The sequence below is a fragment of the Poecile atricapillus genome, chromosome 1, assembly GCF_030490865.1.
Source record: "Poecile atricapillus isolate bPoeAtr1 chromosome 1, bPoeAtr1.hap1, whole genome shotgun sequence".
Classification (NCBI taxonomy): domain Eukaryota; kingdom Metazoa; phylum Chordata; class Aves; order Passeriformes; family Paridae; genus Poecile; species Poecile atricapillus.
In genome coordinates this window covers 82,475,377-82,496,550 of record NC_081249.1, presented here as the reverse complement: position 1 = coordinate 82,496,550, position 21,174 = coordinate 82,475,377, and the positions used below count along the sequence as shown (strand labels likewise).

At 36.4% G+C, this 21,174-nt stretch overlaps 1 protein-coding gene across 1 annotated transcript in view; it reads left to right on the top strand.

Moving 5' to 3' along the window:
• DLG2 (discs large MAGUK scaffold protein 2) overlaps positions 1 to 21,174 on the top strand; it is a 420,316-nt gene that overhangs the window by 176,622 nt on the left and 222,520 nt on the right. Inside the window, exon 9 of the mRNA XM_058830779.1 lies at positions 19,873 to 19,941. Coding sequence (XP_058686762.1) covers positions 19,873 to 19,941 — 69 coding nt within the window. The remainder of the gene's footprint in view (positions 1 to 19,872; positions 19,942 to 21,174) is intronic.

Genomic DNA, 21,174 nt, shown 5'->3' with positions numbered 1-21,174 from the left:
GTACACAAACCTTTCTGTGGATTTTCAAGCATAAGAATATGCAATACTGAGGTTCAGCTTATTCAATTTCACTGAAAACAAACTAACCTTATGGTCACAAAAAAACCCAAAAACGTCATTTGAAAATATAAGATAGCTGGTTAAAATAATTCTTGGTGAAGTATCTCCCTAAAATCATGAAGTAGCATTTTAAAAAGTGAATTCTCTAGGTTTTTGGTTTGAGAAGTGATTTTTAAGGCATACTTATACACAAATTTAGGCATTCAGAGGCACAGAGCACATAGCAGCCCTGAAGCAATTGGCAATTAAACTGGTCATCACAAGGGTTGGCTTGGGTGCTGATGTTCATACTGATGGGAAACAAAGCTTCTTGTTGTTGCTGATTTCAGTGAGAATCATCTATGTAGGTGCCGTAGCCTTTACTCCCTGAACAACACCTTTAGCAATTCAAGCACTTTAACTCGTAGACCTCTCTAAAAATAAGCCTGGAAACCTTGACTCGCCGGCAGGAGCACACATCACAGTGGGTGGCAGGATGCAGCCCAGATGCATGCAACTACATGTGCATTATGCTTGACAGGGTTGTGCTGCTGCTGAAAACACCTTGAGCTCTGCAATATTTTATAATTGCTGTAAGGGAAAACACAAGCAGCACAAACTATGTTGACTAACTGTCTACAACTTCAATGCAGTGTTCAGTGTAGATTGTCCTTGCTTGTGAATCAGGCCTTTAAATTATTTAAGGATCTTTTGGAAATGATAGAAGTTAATTGTGGATTTTCTTTATCACTTTCAATTAACAAATTAGAAAGTCTTAACTGGAACAGTTTCCTATAATTTATGTTTAATCCTGACTGAAGTGTTTTCTTCAAGTAAATGATCTAGTCATATAACTGTTAGGGTTAATGAAAGGAAAATGATGCTGCCTTTCAATCTCAGCTCTCATGCTATTTTTGTGTGCATGAAACTCTGACCCTAATAAGCACAAACATTCCTATAAACTCACTAATGTACTTTCATTTTTTTTAATGAGCCCTCTATTTTGGTTGCTATTAATTAAAATTGCTAGGAAGATGCAACTTTCAAAAACTCAAAGAGATGCTTGAAGGAGAATCTTAACCTGTAAAGGCATAAAACCTCTACAGTTCAAGTATTTAATTATGTAAAGTTGCAGAAGTCTTTCAGGTTAAGATGCAGTGCTTCAGGTTAGAGCTGCTGGGCTTTATTTGCAGTTGTGCTGCTGACTAATTTTCTTCAGTTGAGCAAGTCACTTATTTCGATTTACTTTGCTTTGTCAGGAAAATAATCTTCTCTGTTGTATCAAGAACAATAACTACTATCATTAAACAGACTAAAATAAAATTTTAAAAAGAGAAAAATTAAGGTATTTGTTCTGCTCTGTCATTTGGGAAATGTTTCATTTTTTTTTTTAATATTATTTGATTTTCAGAGATAATGGGCTTTCTTGTGCTACACATCTCCTTTTGTTCACAGTCTGCACCCATGAAAATTAAACTGTATATTCTTAGCTCATAAAATAGACAGAAATATTAAATCAGTTCAGTTAAACAGTAGTATTTTCTTTAATATGTTTTTACAGAAGAAAAAACCACAGTTTTCAGTAAAAAAAAATCCTTAAATCACTAGTATTAAAAATTTCCTGCTGTTTTGATTACAAGCAGAGCTACAGAGAGACGTTTGTGAACAAAGGAAAGACGTCGCCTTCCTTTCCATGCTTGTCACCAAGTTCTGAGTATCTGTCTCTAAGTCACAGAAAATGTTTCCAAAGTATCAAAAGTTGGTTTCTGTGTGGTTTTTCTGGATTAATGGTGAAGACACGAACTAGGAGACTAAACAAGTATCAGGCTATTTGTAATGTGTTTGTGCCTAAGGATTTTGGCCAGGGCATTCAGTCACCAGGCATGGGGAGCTTGTGGTGGACCATGGCCCTCCAAACAGAAGTTGTGCCTGATGTCTGCCTCAGAGGCTGCCACTCACCACCAGCACTGGTTGCAGCTCTTACTGCCTAAATACAAGGCGGGAGTGATGCTTCTGACTAGCCCATGAAAATCCAGTCAGTTCCTGACCAACTTCTCACAACTTTCTTGTTTGACAGGGTCATTTCTGTGAGATATGTTATTGTTTTCAATACATGTAAGCAGCCTCTCAAATATCTCATTCTGGTCCCTGAGAATCACCTTGAAACAGTCCTTCCAAAATGACAGAGTACTAATACACAAAGTTCAAATTCTTTGTCGTGTTGGGAGAAAGTTAAACCCATGTATTGGTTTCCTATCTGGTTCAAATATATTCAGAATAAATGACAAAAATTTATCAGAAAGTGTCACTCTGCTAAGGAGTGTTGCAGTAACAAGCTACTGGAGCCATTCACTAATTCAAACTTTGTCCACAGTGACAATTATTACCTGACAACTGTCTAAAGGTCACTGTGAGAAATGGGTTTAGTGATTTCAGTTTCATTCCTGTGGACATCATTCCACATCGTAAAAATCATCACTCCATCTGTCACAGTAATTGCTAGAGTCTTGGCTCATCAGAAAAACCAAGAATAAATTTAACCTAGAGAGCAAATTATTCCTTTTACCCCATGAGGGAGTTCTTTGAGCTTAGAAATTAAATATTGCTGTGGAGACAGGGTAAATAAAGCTATGCTGTGGCTCCCTGTGCTGTGCCTGTTGGGATAAGAATAGTTTCCAGGGTTGTAACTGGACAGAAAAGAGCAGGAAAGCTTTCTGGTCAGAGCAAAGAGCTGGAAACTGAGAAATTTGCCTGTGCCACTGACAGTTTGTATGACCTTGGAAAATTAAAGCTTTCTTTCAGTTTTGTCCAATTCTGAAATGGGTGGCACAAGTCTACAGACACACTCTGTGGCCTTTGGGGTTAAAAGATATTTCCAGCAGGTGGAAATAAGCAAGATTTTTCTGTACTACATAGAAAAGGAGGGATCATTAGTATTAAATAGAGTGAAAGAAGGCATCATGGAAAGCGGGTGGGACCTCTCATTACGGCAGTGTGGTTTGTCAGGGAAATGTGAGAGGATGATAACACTAATAATGACCCTTCCCTCAGCCCTGCACTAGTCTTGTTCTGCACTACACTTATCCCAGTGGAATAATGTAGGGCTGACTCAGGCCTCCAGATTTGTTGTATTTGCTTACCAGCATTTATTTTATTTTGAAATAAGCTCTATATGCAGATGCTTTCAAATATGTCCAGTTCTGTTCATTTTGTCAAGTCAAATAAGTTCTGACTTTACCTCAGGATATATCTAAAAATACGTTTGTGATGCAGAAATCAGGAGGGAGCAGTCTCTGCGTCTGTGCTAGGCCAATGATGCTGCAAGTGTATTGGAGGACACTGTTGTGGGAGGCATTGGAAAACTGAATGATTGTTTAAATTGGATCCTCCTCTTGTAGGTGCTGATTTCACTTTACATCTTCTGTCCAAAAAGTATAAAATACTAATTAATGGAATAGCCAGAAACAGAAAAATACTAACTTTAAGAACACTCCAGATGTGATGGGATCCACATCCTGAGTCTGTGCTAAAATTTCTACATGATTTTGTTTTCCTTTTCTGTTTTTTTTTCCCACTATCACAACATACAAGTACCTTTATGTTTCTATAAGGATAATAATTATTTCCCATTATAAAGGGAAAATTTATTTTAGTAACCAAAGGTTGAAACACTGAGGTCACATTTTCTGCCATTTCTTTGTTTTTGAAAGACCATGCAACCATCATTAAGAGAAATGTGATGAAATCTATTGTTTATTTCTCATATTACTGCAGAAATAGTTATTGATCAGCACTCTTTACATTTCCTGTTTCAAAAAAAGGATTTGTTGATCTTTGAAAATATTGACTGGAACCGTCTGCAGAAACTTCAGAGTGATACAAGTAATGAAAACTCTAACACTCAAAACTTTAAGGTGCTTGTTTAAATTTGACCTGGACTGAAAGTCTCAACATAACTTGGGGGAGTTGTACATTGTTCCCTGATTCAGTCTGACAACACAAATACTACAAAGGAGTTTATCAAAATGGGGAAAACAGCAGGGAAGGAAACAAGAAACTGTGGAAAAATAAACTCTTCTTTACCTATACAGTACATCTATGTACATGTGCTACAGTTAGCAAGTTGTTTTTAAATGCCATCTGAATAAACACCATCCTTATTTTAGGTTAAACTTCCATTTTGGTATGGGGAGGATTGCAGAACTTCCTTTCTTATTGATTCAAATCAATATTTCATATTTTCATGTAAATGAATTGTACTTGTGGGAGAATTGTCTGTCATAAAATGAAAGATGGGCTTTCAAATAATCTCATGAGTTAAAGTCCAACTGACTCCCCAGTAAGACACAGATTTGGAAGTACCTAAATTGCATTTTAAAAGTGGAATTTGAGCCGGTGAAATACAGGCCAAAGATCTATAGGCAAGAGTCTCCATTTAAATTCCATGGTTTGGCATGCACTTGCTTTGCAAACCATGACAATTTTGCTCTGTATCTGTTTGGTTATTGAATTTTCCTTCTCTTCACCTTTCAAACAGAAAAGAGCCCGAGCGTATACTTGCTACAGCCTTTTACATTTGTAATTAAATCTATATCAATCCACTTCATTCATCTCAGTATTTTCTCTCTTTCCTGTTTGGTGTAAAAAACAGTAATTCAGTCCTTCACAAAGAATATTTTAAAGGTATCACTGCAGGCTTTGGGTAGTTAGAGGTGCTATGTGTTTAAACAGCAAAATTATCTTGTGATTACTTTAAAATTATTTGGTTTGTTTCTTTTTTACTTTGTTGTCTTCTAATGATATAGCCTGAAGGGAGATCTAAATATTACTTCAAATCTTAACTATTACTGTTTTAGATTCCATCTCTGTTCACAATAAACATTCAGAGTTGGCGGGATAATTTATGTTATTCCAGCAGACTAGGGTTGTGCCTATTTTCAGTCAGTTTCTCTTCCAGCTCCATAGCTTCTTTGACAAATTTGCACTGTGCTTTTTTTCATGTTAGTTCAATATTCTGAAAGTGTGACTGCAGGAAATTGAAAGTCATGCTATGCAGGAAGACAGAAATGTTTAAGAACATTGGTTCATTACTGGGGGCTGTTCAGACACCTACTGTGCAGCTCTGAGGTTGTACAGCTCACCTGCCACTACTGTCTCAATACTCCCATCCAAAATTTTCACCAAATGTAATTGTGAAAAACCAACACAACAAATGAAAGCTATTCTGAATTTACTGATTATCAATGTCTCCAAAAGAGAGAGTACCTTTCTTACTACTACCTTGGGACCTGAACCAAAATCCTTGGGAGTTTGAAAATACCAAAACCTGGTTTTGAAACTGAAAAGGAGAAGAGGGGAGATCCAGAGTTAAAATTTTTAACAATGTAAGTTACACAGTTACTGTACATCAACATAGTTTCTTAAGTGCATTAATTTGGGCAGTAGTAAGGGGTGGGCAGGGGGCCAGGAACAGAGGAAAGGGGGGGCAGAAAGATGGATGCTTATTAATTACACGCAAGTACAGGGGAAATGCAAAATCCTGAGCTTGAGTTTTGGTAGGAAACATTTAAAAATCCAGGAAAGAAACTTCCCTTGATAAACCATACACACACATACAGAGAGATTCTGTGCCAAATTGCAGTAGTAGGACACACTGACATAGGAGTTCATCATAAGCCATAGTGATAATAAGCTACTGTATCAGTATGAAGTCACTGGGAAGTGGTTTTGTTCTGGCAAGAAAGAAATTTTTTTTTTTTTTAAAAAAGTGCATTAGGTATGCAGAAAGAGTTACAAGCTCTAAACATCCCTGAATTTTGTAAAGGTCTGCTTATGCAACTGACCTTTCTGGGTTGAACTTAATTTTAGCCAAGTTGTCATTGTAAATTTGTAGGCAGAATTTGTTAATGTTTTGGGATTTAAAGAATTAATTCTTTAAAAGGTTTTTATTTCATTTTTAAAGAACAGCACCAGAAGCAACTACTTTATCTGATTTTTTTAATAATGCTTATAGTGCATAAAACTACTACTGTTACTGCAGAAAAAGCAAGGTCAGTGAAACTGACAAGATCTTAAAATACATTTTTTTGCTGACAAAGGGAAGAGGAACTTTTAGTTTGACTTTCAAAATTAAAATTTCAATATTGTTAAGAAAATACAGGAAGAGAAAATTCAGTCCCCAGGGAGATGCACAGACAGTATCTTTTTCCAGAGTATTTCCATACTCCATGCAGAAAATGCATCATTTCACAGATAATTGGAGTTGTTTGCTTTATCTTGTGAGGATCATTATAGTTCTTGCATTTATGATGTTGAAATCACTACATGTGAAGTGGAAAGCAGGGCAAAGAACACAACTCTAGCAGCTGAGTTCTAAATAGCAATGACTGTACCTGCAATCAAGCTTTGCTAAGCAGCAGAGTGAAGCCATCATAGTGTAGAAAGAAAGCTCATCAGGATGTGCACCTCAGCTGCACTGAAGCCCACATGGGTGGAGTGCTCAGCAGGGAAGCCAAATACCACTTGCTGCTACTCACTGGCAGTACAGTGCCCCTGTGCAACCCAATGCAACACCAGTCCTGAGCTGCTTCCTGCCAAGAGGGTTAGCTGATGAAGCAGAATAACCTGCTTCCAGTAAATGCCCACATTGATTAATAGCTGACTTGGGTATGTATAATCAGCAATGCATAGACAGTTTAGCTACTGATCTGATGAAGGCTGCGTAAACTATAATCAGAACTCTGAGCCTGTTCGAGGTACAGTGACTAAGAGTTGCAGGTAGGAGGACTTATGAAGTATCTGTGGTAAGAGCGTGGCTGTACAGGCTGTGTTGGAAGCAGAAGTCATACAGGTTTGGTTAGGGTACAAGCTCACGTACCTCTGCCATTGCACCATGCAGAAGAGAATTCAATTTTGACATTTCAGATTCAGTAATATGCGTGAAGGTTGTTAATTTTTCATACCAAACTTTTACATCCATTTCATTTATTGTCAAAAGTGCATAAGAATTCTTGTGTTACAAAGATGTCTGAAGTGATGAATTCATGAGTGTCTTTGAAATCATAGGTTCTGCCTAGAATATTGAGGCTCAAATAAAACTTTTGTTTGATATGTCCACAGGATTGAAAAAAACAAAATATGCAAAGAGAGGAAGTTTACTCCTGATGGAAATTTGAGTGCATTTTTTCTAATGGATTTTGCCTGGTTTCCCAGATACTTCTTCTAGTCATTACTCAACAATTAGCATTCACATCGGTATCCTATGGATTACAGAAATAGGTTTTTCAGATAGGGTACTCAGACTGTTCTTTGGAACAAAATATCAAAGATTCAAACCATTCTGACAATGATAAGAAAACAGGAATCATGTTCAACTGATTCCTTTTCCTCAGTTTTCCTTTTTTTTTTTTTCCTTGTATAACACCATAGTGATTTGAATTAATTGGAAGAAGAGTAGGGTTTTGTGTTTTGACAGAAGTGGGATTAGGCAGCAGGTGTCTGCAACGGAAGATCATTGCAATACCAAAACCAAATTATATCTCAGCAAACACAGGAGAATTACATGACTTTGTTAAACCAAGAATAACATGGCAACATAATGCTATAACCAGTTTTCATGTCAAGGCTGACTGCCACACCACATGACATCATTTTTTTTTTTCATCACAATAACTATTTCTCCAAAAGCCTTCATCTATTTAAATGTACTGCTGTGTATCCTTCTTAAAGAAGAGCATCACATGGCAGATAAATTCCTAAGTGATTGGGATGGTAAATCTGTTTGCTGTTGACTTAAATCAAGCAGCATGGACTGTTGTTTATCAATAAACATTGAAACACAATGCTGCAATGTGAAGTTGTGGTTCTAAGTAATCCCTATATAATAAGAAAGGGGATTTTTATAAAACTGATGTAAATATGCCCTTCAGTAAAACAGAAAATGCTGTAATTTTTTCACACTGGGCTTCTTTAATTTCTTTCATGTTTTCATGTTTAAATTTTCCAGTTCTGCTATTCTTGCATTACCACCTTAAAATGAAAGACTTCATTTAATTAGTTTCAATTAACAGAAATGCAACATTGATGCATCTTGGAAAATGACAGAATTTCTTCAGCTTGCACACAGCTTTCATCTTAATGTTATTTCAATCACTGTAAGAGTCTGGACATGTCATTTATCTTTGTTCTCTTAAAGACAAGGAGATGGCAAATGGAGAGTAAGTAGCTTTACTAAGGTCCTGACAGAAATCCTCAGTGAGGCTAGGAAGCTTCAGACTCACTTGCCAAAAGGAACACCAAACAAAGAATACAAATCAAGAGTACTTTGTGCAACTTCAAATTTGGTGTACATATGAATTTAAATCAGTGTAATTCCCCTTTTGAAGATTTGATAGAGCTTTATTTGAGTTATGAAATCCATCAGTGGGAAAAGGTGGAAGCTACCATTTTACTTGGGAATGTTGATTCATAGACTGATTAACCAGTATCCATTAATTTGGTAGTATTGTAACGACCCTTGATATTTCTAACAAGCAAAATTAATTAAAAGAGGTCCTAATAAATTCATTTTAAGTGATATTAGCATTCATCACTTAAGGCTTAGATCAGTCTCAATGTAGAGAATAAGACGAAGTGTGATGTGAGAAAAAGTTATGCTGCATTTTCTTTTTTAAAATGCTGACAGTTTTACCTCTATTCTCAATTGGAATGTGCATTACATAACATTTACTGTAAGGAACAGGTCTGGGTTGCCATCAGTGAAATACATAAATTGAAATAATAACTCCTTTCCAGCACTAATTTACGCATTCTACATCCACATTTATAGGGAAGAGTTTTTGTTCGGGACTGATGTTTAGCAATCTCTGGTTTGTATATAAAAGGATTCTGCAGCTACATTTGTTATCATAGGTTTAATAATAAGATACAAATTTAAATTAATTTAGATGCTTCAAAGGTGTAGAATGTATCCAGGCCTGTCTTTGACCCAGAAGAATAGAAACAGGAATGAAACCATTCGACTTAAATTCGGTACAAAAGTTCTTGTTTTTGTATCCAGAAGTAATGCATTACAGATCCTTCACTGGGTTTCCTGATGTGCATTTACCCAGCTCTATTTGGAGAGTTCCACTGGTTAAAAAATACAATTATTTGAACAGGTATTTTCTTTAATAGTAGACTTCCCTGGTATGTTGGAAGAGAGGTATAACTTGGAATAAAGCAGTGTATCAAAGGAGTTCTAAACACAAGAACCTATTGCCATGGAATTTCCTGCCAATCTTGTGAAGCCAAGATTTGAAAATCTGGATGACCAATGCATGGGCTTATCCTCCATAATTTTTTTCTATCATCTAAGTAATCCATATTTCATATGTGAAGTGTTCATTGATTTCAGGTACTCATAAGTTTTCAGCAGAACTGCTTTCTCTTCAGAGATAACACATGGAGAGCTGAAGCAAAATGCTGCAATGGTAGCTCAGTTCATGTGGACAGGATAAATGTGGTCACAAGATGCATTCCAAAATAGCTTCCTCATGTGTCTATATCTTTTTACAATGCTAAAAAGCAATGCTGGTTTTTGTGCTGGTTAAGGTTAGACAAGTTGTTGATATAAATCCAGCTGTGACCATTTGTATTGATTGATTCATGTTTCCCTGTGCGTCCCTGTCTTTCAGATGTTTTCTCTTAAGCGGCAGTATTTTAAATCTCTGGCTTCAGTGCAACTGGTTCTGACCAAAATATGTGCGAACCAAAGTACAGTAGTACTTACAGGGGGAATTAATTAGTTGATAGCAGCAAAGAGAGACTTACTTCTAGATGAAACTTTATTTAAAAAATGAAACATGAACGTAGAAGAAACATAGCAGTGTCTTTATACTAAAGTAACCTTGAAATAACCCAAGAAACTTGGGTTTTCTTGCTTACTGATGAGGAGGTTGTACTTATAAGAAACATATATGATCCCTAACCTGTAAGAAATACTTGTAAAGTTTAGCAGAGGTTCTTTTAGAGTTTCTTTTGTTCAGGAATTGCACTATTTTATCTTAGTGATGTTAAATTAGTCACCAGAAGGATCACAAATTGGCTGTGTATCAGTTCAGTCATGTATACATGCTTGCTAATTTTGAAAACCTTTTAAAAGCACTTTCCAGTGTTTTACTCAAATGATTTATCTATTAAGTTTGTAACTAAACAATTCACCTTAATGACTACCACAGGCATAGAGTCAAATTCTTCATAAATTCCTTTCACAGTTCTCTCTTAATTAGCTAAATATCTCTTCAAAGATTTAATTTAAAAACCATATTTAAATAAATTTATGTGGTGGTTTATATGTCAATTTATGAATATAAGGATTGACATAATGGAACATATAAATAAATAATATAGCATCATTCATCTTATCCAGTCGAGGGCCTATAATCAAAGCCAGGGAAAATTAATTACTAATGTGGTTAGATAATATTACAGTCATCTTCTCTGGGAGATGCTTATGCCTGACACTTCCACTGGGAGTGACTCTAGAATGAGAAAAATTAATACCGTTTTAATTTTTTTTCATGTCTAGTTTTATACTTCATCGTCAGACCCCATGGTATAAGACACTCAATGTTTCTCATGAAATGCTAAGTCCAACTTCTATCAAATTAAGTAATTCAAAAATCATGGTTCATATAGATTAGATTAGAAGCAGAAGAACTTAAACTGTTGAATTACTTCACTATTCATCATTCATTTTGACAATCCAGTCTTTATACTTCTGCATTTCCAAATTGCCATTCCCTGCTGTTTGTCTATATCCTGTTGGAATGTTGTTTATGTGCATTGCGTTATTTCTTCATTTTCTTTTTTCTCTTCGTGTATTTTTCTAGGATTGTTGGGTTTGTGCTCGGTACAGTTGCACATGCACACTTGCATGCTGGGCTGCTTTGAATGACAGAGGAAGTGAGACTAAATAGCTGCTTATTTAGGATGACATTCTCACCTCTGCTCTGTTCAAAAAAGACATATTCAACCCCTATTTCCAGCTTGCACAGAGATAATGTATATCCAGATAGGAGGGATAACATTATCAGAAGGTATCACACAGGTGCAGTAAACACAGTATCAGGAGCAACTGCAAGATGGAGTGTGCTTTTTGGATAAGTTTTTGTCGTGGTTTTGAACCAGTAATTAACAAAAAGGGGGAAAAAAGAATTATTTATTTCTTGCTGTGAGATATGGATTAAAATGAGAGCAAACCAGGCATAAAACTTAAAAGGAGTAAAGAAAGTTTATTGACAAACTATAAGAACACCAGAATAAACCTTTAGAAAAAAACCTTTCCATTTCTCACTGTTCACCATTCTTTTGTTCACATGACAACAGAGACAAAAACTTTATAATTTTGATGGTTTAAATAATCTCAATTCTTTTTACAGTCTTTCCATCAGTTTCTGTAAAGAAACAGAAGTTCCTTTCTGTTAATTTATGGAGTTTGTCACAAGAAAACTATTTTTGTTATAGTTTCTCATTTCTTTGATATCAGCTGCTCAGAGCTACTGTTATCAAAGCCCACCCCTCCCATTCCACATCACTCTGAAATGTGTTATGGGTCATAAGTTTGAGGATAGCATTTTTAAGGATAAGTTAGTCAAAGGCAAAAAAGTATTTTTCATCTGTTTCGGTACGCTTCACTAGAAAACAGTTTTCTCATTGCCTCTCAAGGCTTTAAATCTCTCAGCACTTCACTATACTACAATTACTCCACTTTTTACTCAAATTTACACTTTGAACACTCTATTCCTCCCCATACTCTATTATGAATTAAAGGAGTTCTTTTCAGGACTTCATTGTCCATCTCCATAGTTTTAACAGAAAGATATTTCAGCTTAATTAAAGCATCTTCTTAATTCTCTACCTTTCTTGAAGTCTCTTTTCTTTCTTGCCACTAGTAGTTTATAAAGTCTCTTTTCATGTTGATTACTCTCTTTTTCTCTTTCTGGATGAAAAGATTAATCCGCAAGTCTCATCTGGATAAGAAAGAGTTAAAATCTTGCCCAAGCTTTTGTAGATGGTTCGGTGATCTCTGCTGAACAGGAGCTAGAGCTGTCTGCGATGAAAAGTTCCTCATAGTTGCTCTGGAAAGTATAGTCACTGTCTCTGCTTGCAGCAGGCTTAGAGCTCTTCTTCTTCTTTACTCGGCAGTTTTCTGGTAAATTCTATCACAGCAAAACCTGCAGCTAAGCTAGGAACCGGCCTGGCCCGGCTTAGCCCGGGGCAAGCCCCCGCCGGCCCCCATCTCCCGGCCGGGAGACGCTGCGGGCCCAGCCCGGCCCCCCACCCAGGCCGCATGGCCTGGGCAGGGAATGAGAGGCTTGGAGCTCCACCACCCTTCACAGCCAGGAAACAAAGAACACCACAGACTTCTGGTTGTACACTTTAAGGTGGGGTTCACAAGTTGATTTTACTTTTCAATGGCTAAAACTGCTGTCAATTCTCAGCAATGACCGATAATTGGTCAGGAGAAAAGACTCCCAGGAGTCCGCAGCAACTTTAACTTCCTTAAAGGTAAACTAACCCCATGACAGTTTTAAATTGTAAATTAATACTTTTTCTGTTGTGATAGTCCTATTTGTTTTAATGAGCCACTGCTGTGGAAGCTGAATGTACTCCTTCTCTGTAATTCAATGCAGTGCACACATGAAGGTTAGTAAGCACAGAGAAAGTGAACTTGGTGTTATACAATATTAAACTTAAATTTCTGTAGGTTTTTTTTATTATTATTCAAATGTAATGATAATCTCATACAGATGTTTTTAGTAATAGCATGGTATGGTTTGCCATCAAATAGTTTTTCATTGCTGTTTTAAATCACTTTAATTTTCATATACTTTATCTTAAATTAATAAAATTTAGTGCAATGACTCCAGCATAAGAAGAATTTTATGTGCCTGTTTTTCTTTTGATAGAGAGGGATAGAAACTTTGCAAATTAGTTTAATGGGTTGATGTTATTTTAAGTCTGTCATTAGGCTGATTTATCTATGATTTCCCTACCCTTTGAAAAACAAGCAGATGTAGTATGAAAGTCCTATGAATTATTTTTCAAGTGTCATCTTAAGTGCAAAGAAAGTTCATTTTGTTAATGACAAGATTGCTCTGACAGAGTTCTGTGTTAAAATCACTTTATACTCCTTTTTTTTGGGTCCTGGATTGGAATTAGGAGTCTCGGATTCCTGAAGGGAGATCTCAATGGTCTTTTAACTGGGATTCCTAACTTCAGATAAACTTACGTGGACTGTAGTAGAAGAGTAATTGAAAATTAGAGGTTTTCCAGATATTTCAAGTGTCTGCGTAACCATTTGTTTTCTTATACTCTTACTGAGTACATATCTCCCACAAAATTCTATTTTGACAGAAATATATTTCATTCAGTTCTACTGACAATAATAAACCAAGTCATCAAAAAACTCTGGTCCTAACGCTTTCTGAGACTCAAGGCTTTCTGTCTGTCTGTCTAGGATTTTTTAGGAATAATTTACTAGTTTACTAGTAAATTTGCTAGTAATATTTCAGAATTTATGATGTATTCAGAGACTATAGAACCGATGAGCTTTTACTTTAGACAATAGGAGCAATAGTTTTCTTGCTGGAAAACATACCCAGTAATTTATTTTTTCCTCTTCCATCTTTCCCCCACAATGCAACTGTAAAATACATGTCTGATGTGCAGTTTGGTATTTTTGGATTGCAAAGCTTATACGATTCTTCCTATTGTGCCTGTATGAATTTTCCTAAAACTGCTGAGCTATCTCTTGATTTCTATCAAAGTTTTCTCAAAGTTCCTTAAACATGGACCCATTTTTCAAGTCCCTCGTAGTGTCTTTTGACATTTGCTTAAACTGCAAAGGAAGTTCAGTGCACATATTTTGGTGGTTACGTGCATGGAGACCTATGGGTGCAATAATGTGTTTCATTAAGGAAGCACTGCACAGCTCTAGAAATCCATCAGAAGTGGGGTTTGTGGGACAGTGGTGAGTGCTGGGTGTTGCAGCTGCTGCAGAGCAGCTACTGATGGAAACTGTGCCATGTACTCCCTGTGAATACTGTATGTATGCACGTATTCTTGCTTTCCAGGGAGAGGTCAGTCACCATCACAGGCAAAGAAGGCTCAACTCAGTGAGAATAATTCAATTTAATCAGTGTAGGGTAGTGAGAAATAAAAACAAACCTTAAAACACCTTCCCCCAGCCCTTCTCTCCCTTCTGGACTCAGCTTTACTCTAAATTTCTGTACCTGCTTTCCATGAGCAGCACTGCGTGACAGTGAATGGGGGGGTGTGGTGAGTTCACTACAACTTGTGTCTGCAGCTTCAAAAGCCCTAGTGCTGGGGAGAATTAGGCATGATAGTAACAGGAAATGAGGTACAATATTAGAGTCTATGGCAAAAATCATTAATGATGTGGAAGTGCATCAGCATCATGCCAAGGGGTAGGAAGGAGGGTGGCAGCTGCTTTCTCGGTGAGGAACTGCAAACCCAGCATTGTCCTGGGCGTGGTACCGCGTACCACGAGCTGCAGGCAATTGGGAGGCCATGCAGCGCGCCTCAGGAAGTTTCCTGCAGTTTCTAAACAAACATTCCTTACTGAAATTAATGAAAATAGCACTAGGTCCTCTTCCACAGCTGTAATTAGAGACAAAATCAGGTGTTACGTTCATGGATCATTTCCATCCAATACTGCTTAAGCAACTGAGAGTGTTGGATTTTACTTCTTCTACTGTTAGCCCCTTTTTTTCCTACACATCTCTATGTTTTTCACTTGTTGTAAATGTTTTGCCATGTAAACCTCAGTCCTCAGCTGGTATAATTTTAAACTGACTTAATCAGGGAATATTTCAGTTCCCAGAAGGAGCTTTATAATTCCTCATAATCATTACAGTAACATAAATAATAATGATAGCAATAATGACAGCAGTAATATTACAACTGAGGCTGGTAGGAAGACTTAAGCTTACTTTTTTTTAACAGTAATAGAATATCTTGGAATGCTGCAGAGATTTAGGCACCCCACTTCTAAAAACCCAAAAGATTGTCCAAAATATGAAGATAAGAGCAAGGAACCTAATCAGTTAGGATTGGATTAGGTTTTTTCCTACAGTTTTCACTCACTATCCCTTATTTACTAAATGCTTAGTTCTTCACAATACTTTAAAGTCTCTATTTACCCTATATGGGAACTTTACATGTGGAACTGCTTTAGAAAGATATCCTCTCTACTCAACTGCTTTAAACAGCATTCCTAATTGCTTTCAGTTCCCCCCCACATCATTCTAAACCACTTCTGCTGTTTTAAATACCATATCTCAGGCTGAAAGAACAAATCCCCCCAAATATGCAAGATTTTTGTATTTTAAAGGTTATCATTATCTCCTGCAATTACCTCAGCCATAAGGAAGTAGATTTGAAGTCAGGGATGTTTCACCACTTTGAAGATCAGGTACCTGACTTAGGCACACCGCTAACAAAGGTGGATAATTAGCTTTATTCCAGGAGCTGAAGCATTCCTCTGAATCACAGCTCCACCTTGCATTCTTCCTTATTGCTAAATGATGCTAGTTTAGGGCTGCAATAACTCAAATACTTTAAGTCACAGAATGTGGCTAACCACTTCTTAAGGGAAGGGAGGCAGGCAGGGGGGAGGAAAAAGTCAGCAACCTTTTTTACTTCGCTTGTGCAAGTGAAATCACCTCAGAGAACCTGACTAGAGATGTAGTGTGACCCTTAGTCTGCATGTTTACAGGCAGTGACAGCCTAATCCTTCATTTTGTTAATTTTCTGTTTTCCAAGAGTAGCTATTTAGCCTAGCAATGCTATTTGTACAATAGATGTACAGATGCCATTTTAAAAATTGAGTTATGTTGCTAAAATACTCACTGCATGTGCCTGTGCATGAAAACAGTTACATCTCATGTCTGGCTTTGTTACCTGAGGGTGATCTGGACATAGCGGGCTTGAATGTCCTATTCCCTGAAGTTTCCTATTTGCTTCTGATGGGAGAATGTCTGGTTAGTTTGACACTTCTAATATGGGTCAGTAACTGTCAGTACACAGATATTATCAAACCATTTGTAGCTGGGATAAAATTAATGCCAAAAAAAAGCAATCTCTGGTCTTCTAATTAATCCCACAGGAGTGCAAAAACTCATTTAAGTTAGGAGTTTAGCTGTTGGCAGCATCAGGAAAAGCCGGTTTCACTTCACTGGGCTGAATTAAAACTCCACATTAATGGAATTAAAGCATGTTGCCTTCCTAAACTCTTACATCCATCAAATCAAAGGCTCAGAAGCTTTATAAACAACTGCAGTGCTACCTTCAATCCTTGACATAAGAAACAACATGCTGAGAATACATCATAAAAACAAACAGTGTTAACATTCCCTTAACTGGTCTCCAGTGGAAGTTTTTCAGTATTGCATTTATCACTCTTTTTTGTTTTAGTATTGTGAATGACAAAGAATAACGCAGAGCTCTAGTTTTGGGTTTGGTTTTGTTGTTGTTGTTGTTTGTGTTGGATTTTTTTTTCCTGCAGAGATATTGATAGACAAATGGAGTTTGTATATTTTTCTTCTGTGTGGCAGTTTCAGAATTGGGAGCTGAAGAGTGGCTGCTCCAAAGGCAGCGTTCAGAGAGGTCTCCACCCAGCCTGTGCCACAGCTGCTTTGCTGCTTCTTTATGAGAAGTTGCAGGTCAATTGATTTAGGAAGAAAATAACTTCAATGCTGTCAGTTTTGACTTGTCAAAATAAAGATACATGAAAACAGAAGGTTTTCTAAAAGAGAGCTATAGCAAATAAAAGACAACTGTTCTTTGTTAATAGAGGTTGAGGGTTGAGAGAGGAAAGCTAATGACTTTTCTAGTGCTCTCTTTGTAAAGACAGTGTGTCTTGGTCTTGGTTTTATCCAAACAAAACAGAAGAGGAAAATTTTTGGATTGTAACAACCTTATTTATTCTACTGACAATGCAATGGGCAGCTCCTGGGATGATTTTTGTATTATAGAAGTTTAAAGCACCATAAATATTTCCCTAATATGATTGTTTCATCCCAGATAGAGGTTTCTCTGGCATATTGGTGAAAGTGTCATTTGGGAAGGGATGGTGGTGATTCATCTGATCCCTGTGGGGAAAGAAGGGTTTATGATGCTGCCTCCAGTTTCAGCATCACCCACACAGCAAAAGTTCCTTCAGAGCTTTCCTGGCCTAGAACAGAATTGAATCTAAGGAGACTGGCCTTTTCGTTTTTATAATACTTACTTATATTATTGTTTTCATAATAACATTTAAAAAAATACTTGAACACCAGGCTGCTCTATTTTTAGTATTTAATGAAGCCATGAAATGGTTTGCCTTGCCTGAGAAACAAGTTTAAAACAAAAAGCAGCTTAGACCCATTAAAAATAGAGGTTGGCTTCTTTGCTCCCAGTTTTGCACCTTATTATTAATTTACAATCTCATTCTTTGTTCCTTCACTCTTATGAATTGTCTTACAAGAACAGTGTATTCCCCTTATCTCAATGAACTAAAATGAAATGGATTAAAGTTAAAACTGGTCTTTTACAGGATGTAAGATTCTTTTCTTCAGGGAAAATGCATCTTGTGTGGCTGTTATACTGGCTAGTATATGGAAATATTGTTGCATCATATTATTAAAACTAATAGGAGGTTCATTCTGTATCATTTCAGAGAAATGGCAGGATTTTTATAAGCTTAAATGTCAAACTTTGAATACTTTGATTTGTCAGTTTAAAACTATGCCACTTGGGTATCTAAATAGGGATATGTTTAGGTATTCATCACAGAAAGTGTTGGTAGCAGTAACTCAAGGCTTTATTTCTTCTGTGCTGCAAAAGACGTAGAAAATGCACAAGTGTATTAAGCATGTGATGAAAACAGCTTCTTTCTGCTGGTTCTATCAGTTTGATAGAAATCACTAGGAGATTATCTTTTCAATAAGTCAGGTATCATATCACACTATTATTCTGTCTCCAATAGCAACTTGTGTCAAGCAATGATTAAACTGCATTTTAGACTTTAAGGTGTCATTATATTCATGATGATACCTTAGAAGGCACAAGCTTATATCAAGCATCAAACTTGATTTTTATAATTATGTAAAAGAAAATGAGTTTTCATGTCACCAGTTCTGAACTATTTTCATGAAAGAAGGTGAGGGCTCATTTGAATACTGTGTCACAAATCTCTAGGATTGGAAAAGGTTTTCTAGTGGGTGGAAAATTGCAGACAGATGAGCACCTCACTTGGCAGGAGTGGGGTGTAAAGTTCCTTGTACATGGAAACTTCTTGTGAAATTTTAATCAATATTCATATAATATTCTGCAGTGTTTGTCCAACTCAGCTATTCTCTTCACACCATGATCCCAGAAATTTGTGATATTCCTAAATAAGTTCTACTATAAAACAGATAAAAAGCTTTGCAGCTCTTCTTAGAAGAAGGGGAATGTACTTTTCCAAAAACCTTCTGAAACCTTCTCAATAAGGATGATTACTTTACTCACATAAAACAAGAGCACAGTTGTCACAATAGAAGATAACAGGAGGCAGCAGGACTTCTGTTTGTCCGATGATATGCATCACAACTCCATGGGCTACACGAAATAAAAAAAAAAAACAAAAAGGCATCTTTTCTGTCAGACAGTATTGACTATGCTACAGGATGAAATTCATGTAAAATAGATGTGTTGCTCACTAATGTCAAATGAAGTAGCTTTTATTGAAAATAAGATGTGATGCTTCTGAACAAGCAGCTTGAGATCTATGCAAAGCTTGAAAGCAAGACAAAGTCTTCTGCTATTAGAATCAGTGATATAAAAGTGACATAAGGATTTATTTTTATTGTGTACTTTGCATTATTAATACTGGGCCTCACTATGTGCTGTAGTCATTTAAACTGATCAGAAAATACACCCAGATGCTTCTGCTTTTTAATATTTTATTTTAACATTTTTGTCTTGAATAAGGAATACAATTTATTATCACAAAACTGCCTTTGACTGATGCTTTGTTTTATCCATTTGTATTTACAATACTATTACAAATAGTATAATACTGAAATAAGCACATTCCGTGGAGTTTTAACAAAATTATTATTATCCAGTTTCTTAGTCATATCAGTATAACATATGAGAAGCCATTAGACCTCAAAAATCAAAGTCAATCAAAAAGGTTTTTTTTCAGAGAGTCTGTGTTTTGCTATAGAAAAAATACCATGTTTTTTTCCTAAATGTTGTGTCTAGGGATTAATAAAAATCCTTATGGAAAGACTCAAGCTGCTTAAAATATGATAGAACTAGTGTTGAAGTTGCATCAAGGTGCAATTCTAATGAAAGCATGTCCTCTTATACTCAGGAACACTGAGAATTAGATTGATTACATTATCATATGCTTTACCTTTCGCTCTAAAATTAAATTTGCATTGTGTGTTTAGTATATTTAGTGGAATAATTAGCATTTATTTTAAATTACTAAACTGTGTGAATATATATATATGTATATATATTAAAAAGGAGTAGGAAAGATAAGGGGGGGGGGGGTTACTGTCTTAATTTTCTGCTCTTAATGAGGAATGAAAGCTGAATTTAAACCAGAGAGTTTGTACAATTATGCCCTTCTTGAACAGTTGAGCACCGCTGAAGTCAAAATGCTTTAGACAGGTGTAAAACAATCTGATTGTTGTATCTATTTTGGCATTAGCTAAACTGCTAGAGACTGTAAGAGCAAGAGAAACGTCTATTTCATTAACAAATGCTTTTCTTTATTCTTCCTTGGCCGCACAGTCATTCCCAGCACAGCACTGCAACGCGTCCACCCACAGTGAGCTTGCAGCGGACCATTTCTGTGGAAGGGTAAGATGATTCTCTGTTGAAGCTGCTGTAGAGGTTTCAGATACCACTGAACTACCCACACGCCCAGAGCTGTTCATTAGATGTGGGTTTGCACACCACCGTGTTTAAGTCTGTGAGATGAAGCAATGAAGTTTCAAATTAGTGCTGATCCTTTCTTGGTACTTACACTGAAAGGTTTGGTTTTCATGGAGGTGAGAGTATCTGTCATGGAGATCTATTGGATACCATTTCTTCAATTCACCTCACTTGACTAGTGTTAATATTTACTTGTGTTAGCTGTAAAATCTTTCCACTTACCATGGAAAAGCCCAGTGAAGTCTTATCTATTTTCTTAATGTGTGCATGTGTTCTTTATGACAAAGACTAAAGGATGCCAAAACTAAGGATGAAGAAGTACGAATAGAAAATATTTATCCTGTGCTGGTGAATATCTGTGCACATGAGTGTGTTAACTGTAGAGCTCTGGGTGCACAGCTGCCTCAATTTTAACTAAGACAGTGGGGTAAACTGTCAGTAATTCACAACTACAGATAATATTCTTGTGTCTTTACAGTACTAGAAAGGCTGATATTTAACACAGGAACACAGATGTTGTTTACACTGACTGGCATAGTCTAAAAAAGGTCAATTTTTTTTTATCCCCTCCCATAGAAATGTTGAACTTTGTAGGCACAGGTAATAACTTCTCATTGGCTGCTCTTAGTTCATATTTCAAAGCTTTTCTTTCTTGTGATAAAAGTGAGACTATAAAGTTCACACTGAGGAAAGATGTCATCTTGTTATCTTTCAGTTTCCATTACAATTGTACTGTGGTGCTGTCAGAAAATAAAGTTCTCAGTGTGTAAAATAATCCTGTCCTAAGTGAAGCCTGAAATGGTTTTCTCAAAAGTCTCAAATTTTCATTTATTCATTTTAGATCTATGATTTTAAAATCTATTATTATTTAAAATATGTAAAACAGCTATGGTAATTATTCATTGAAAATTAGATTGAATAATGGAATTAGGCAGGAAAAGTGCATGTGGCTCAAGAGCTATCATCTGGAAGATAGTTCTGTAAATGAATCCATCATCATCATCTAGCCATCATGCTCAAAACAGGACCAATTTTGAGGTGGATCAGGTTGCTCAGGGCCTTGTCCAGTGAAGCTGTGAGTATCAAAACTGTGGAGATTGCCAAGTCCTGAACAAGCAGTGCTTAAACACCCTCCTCTTAGATTTCTTTCCTTTATCT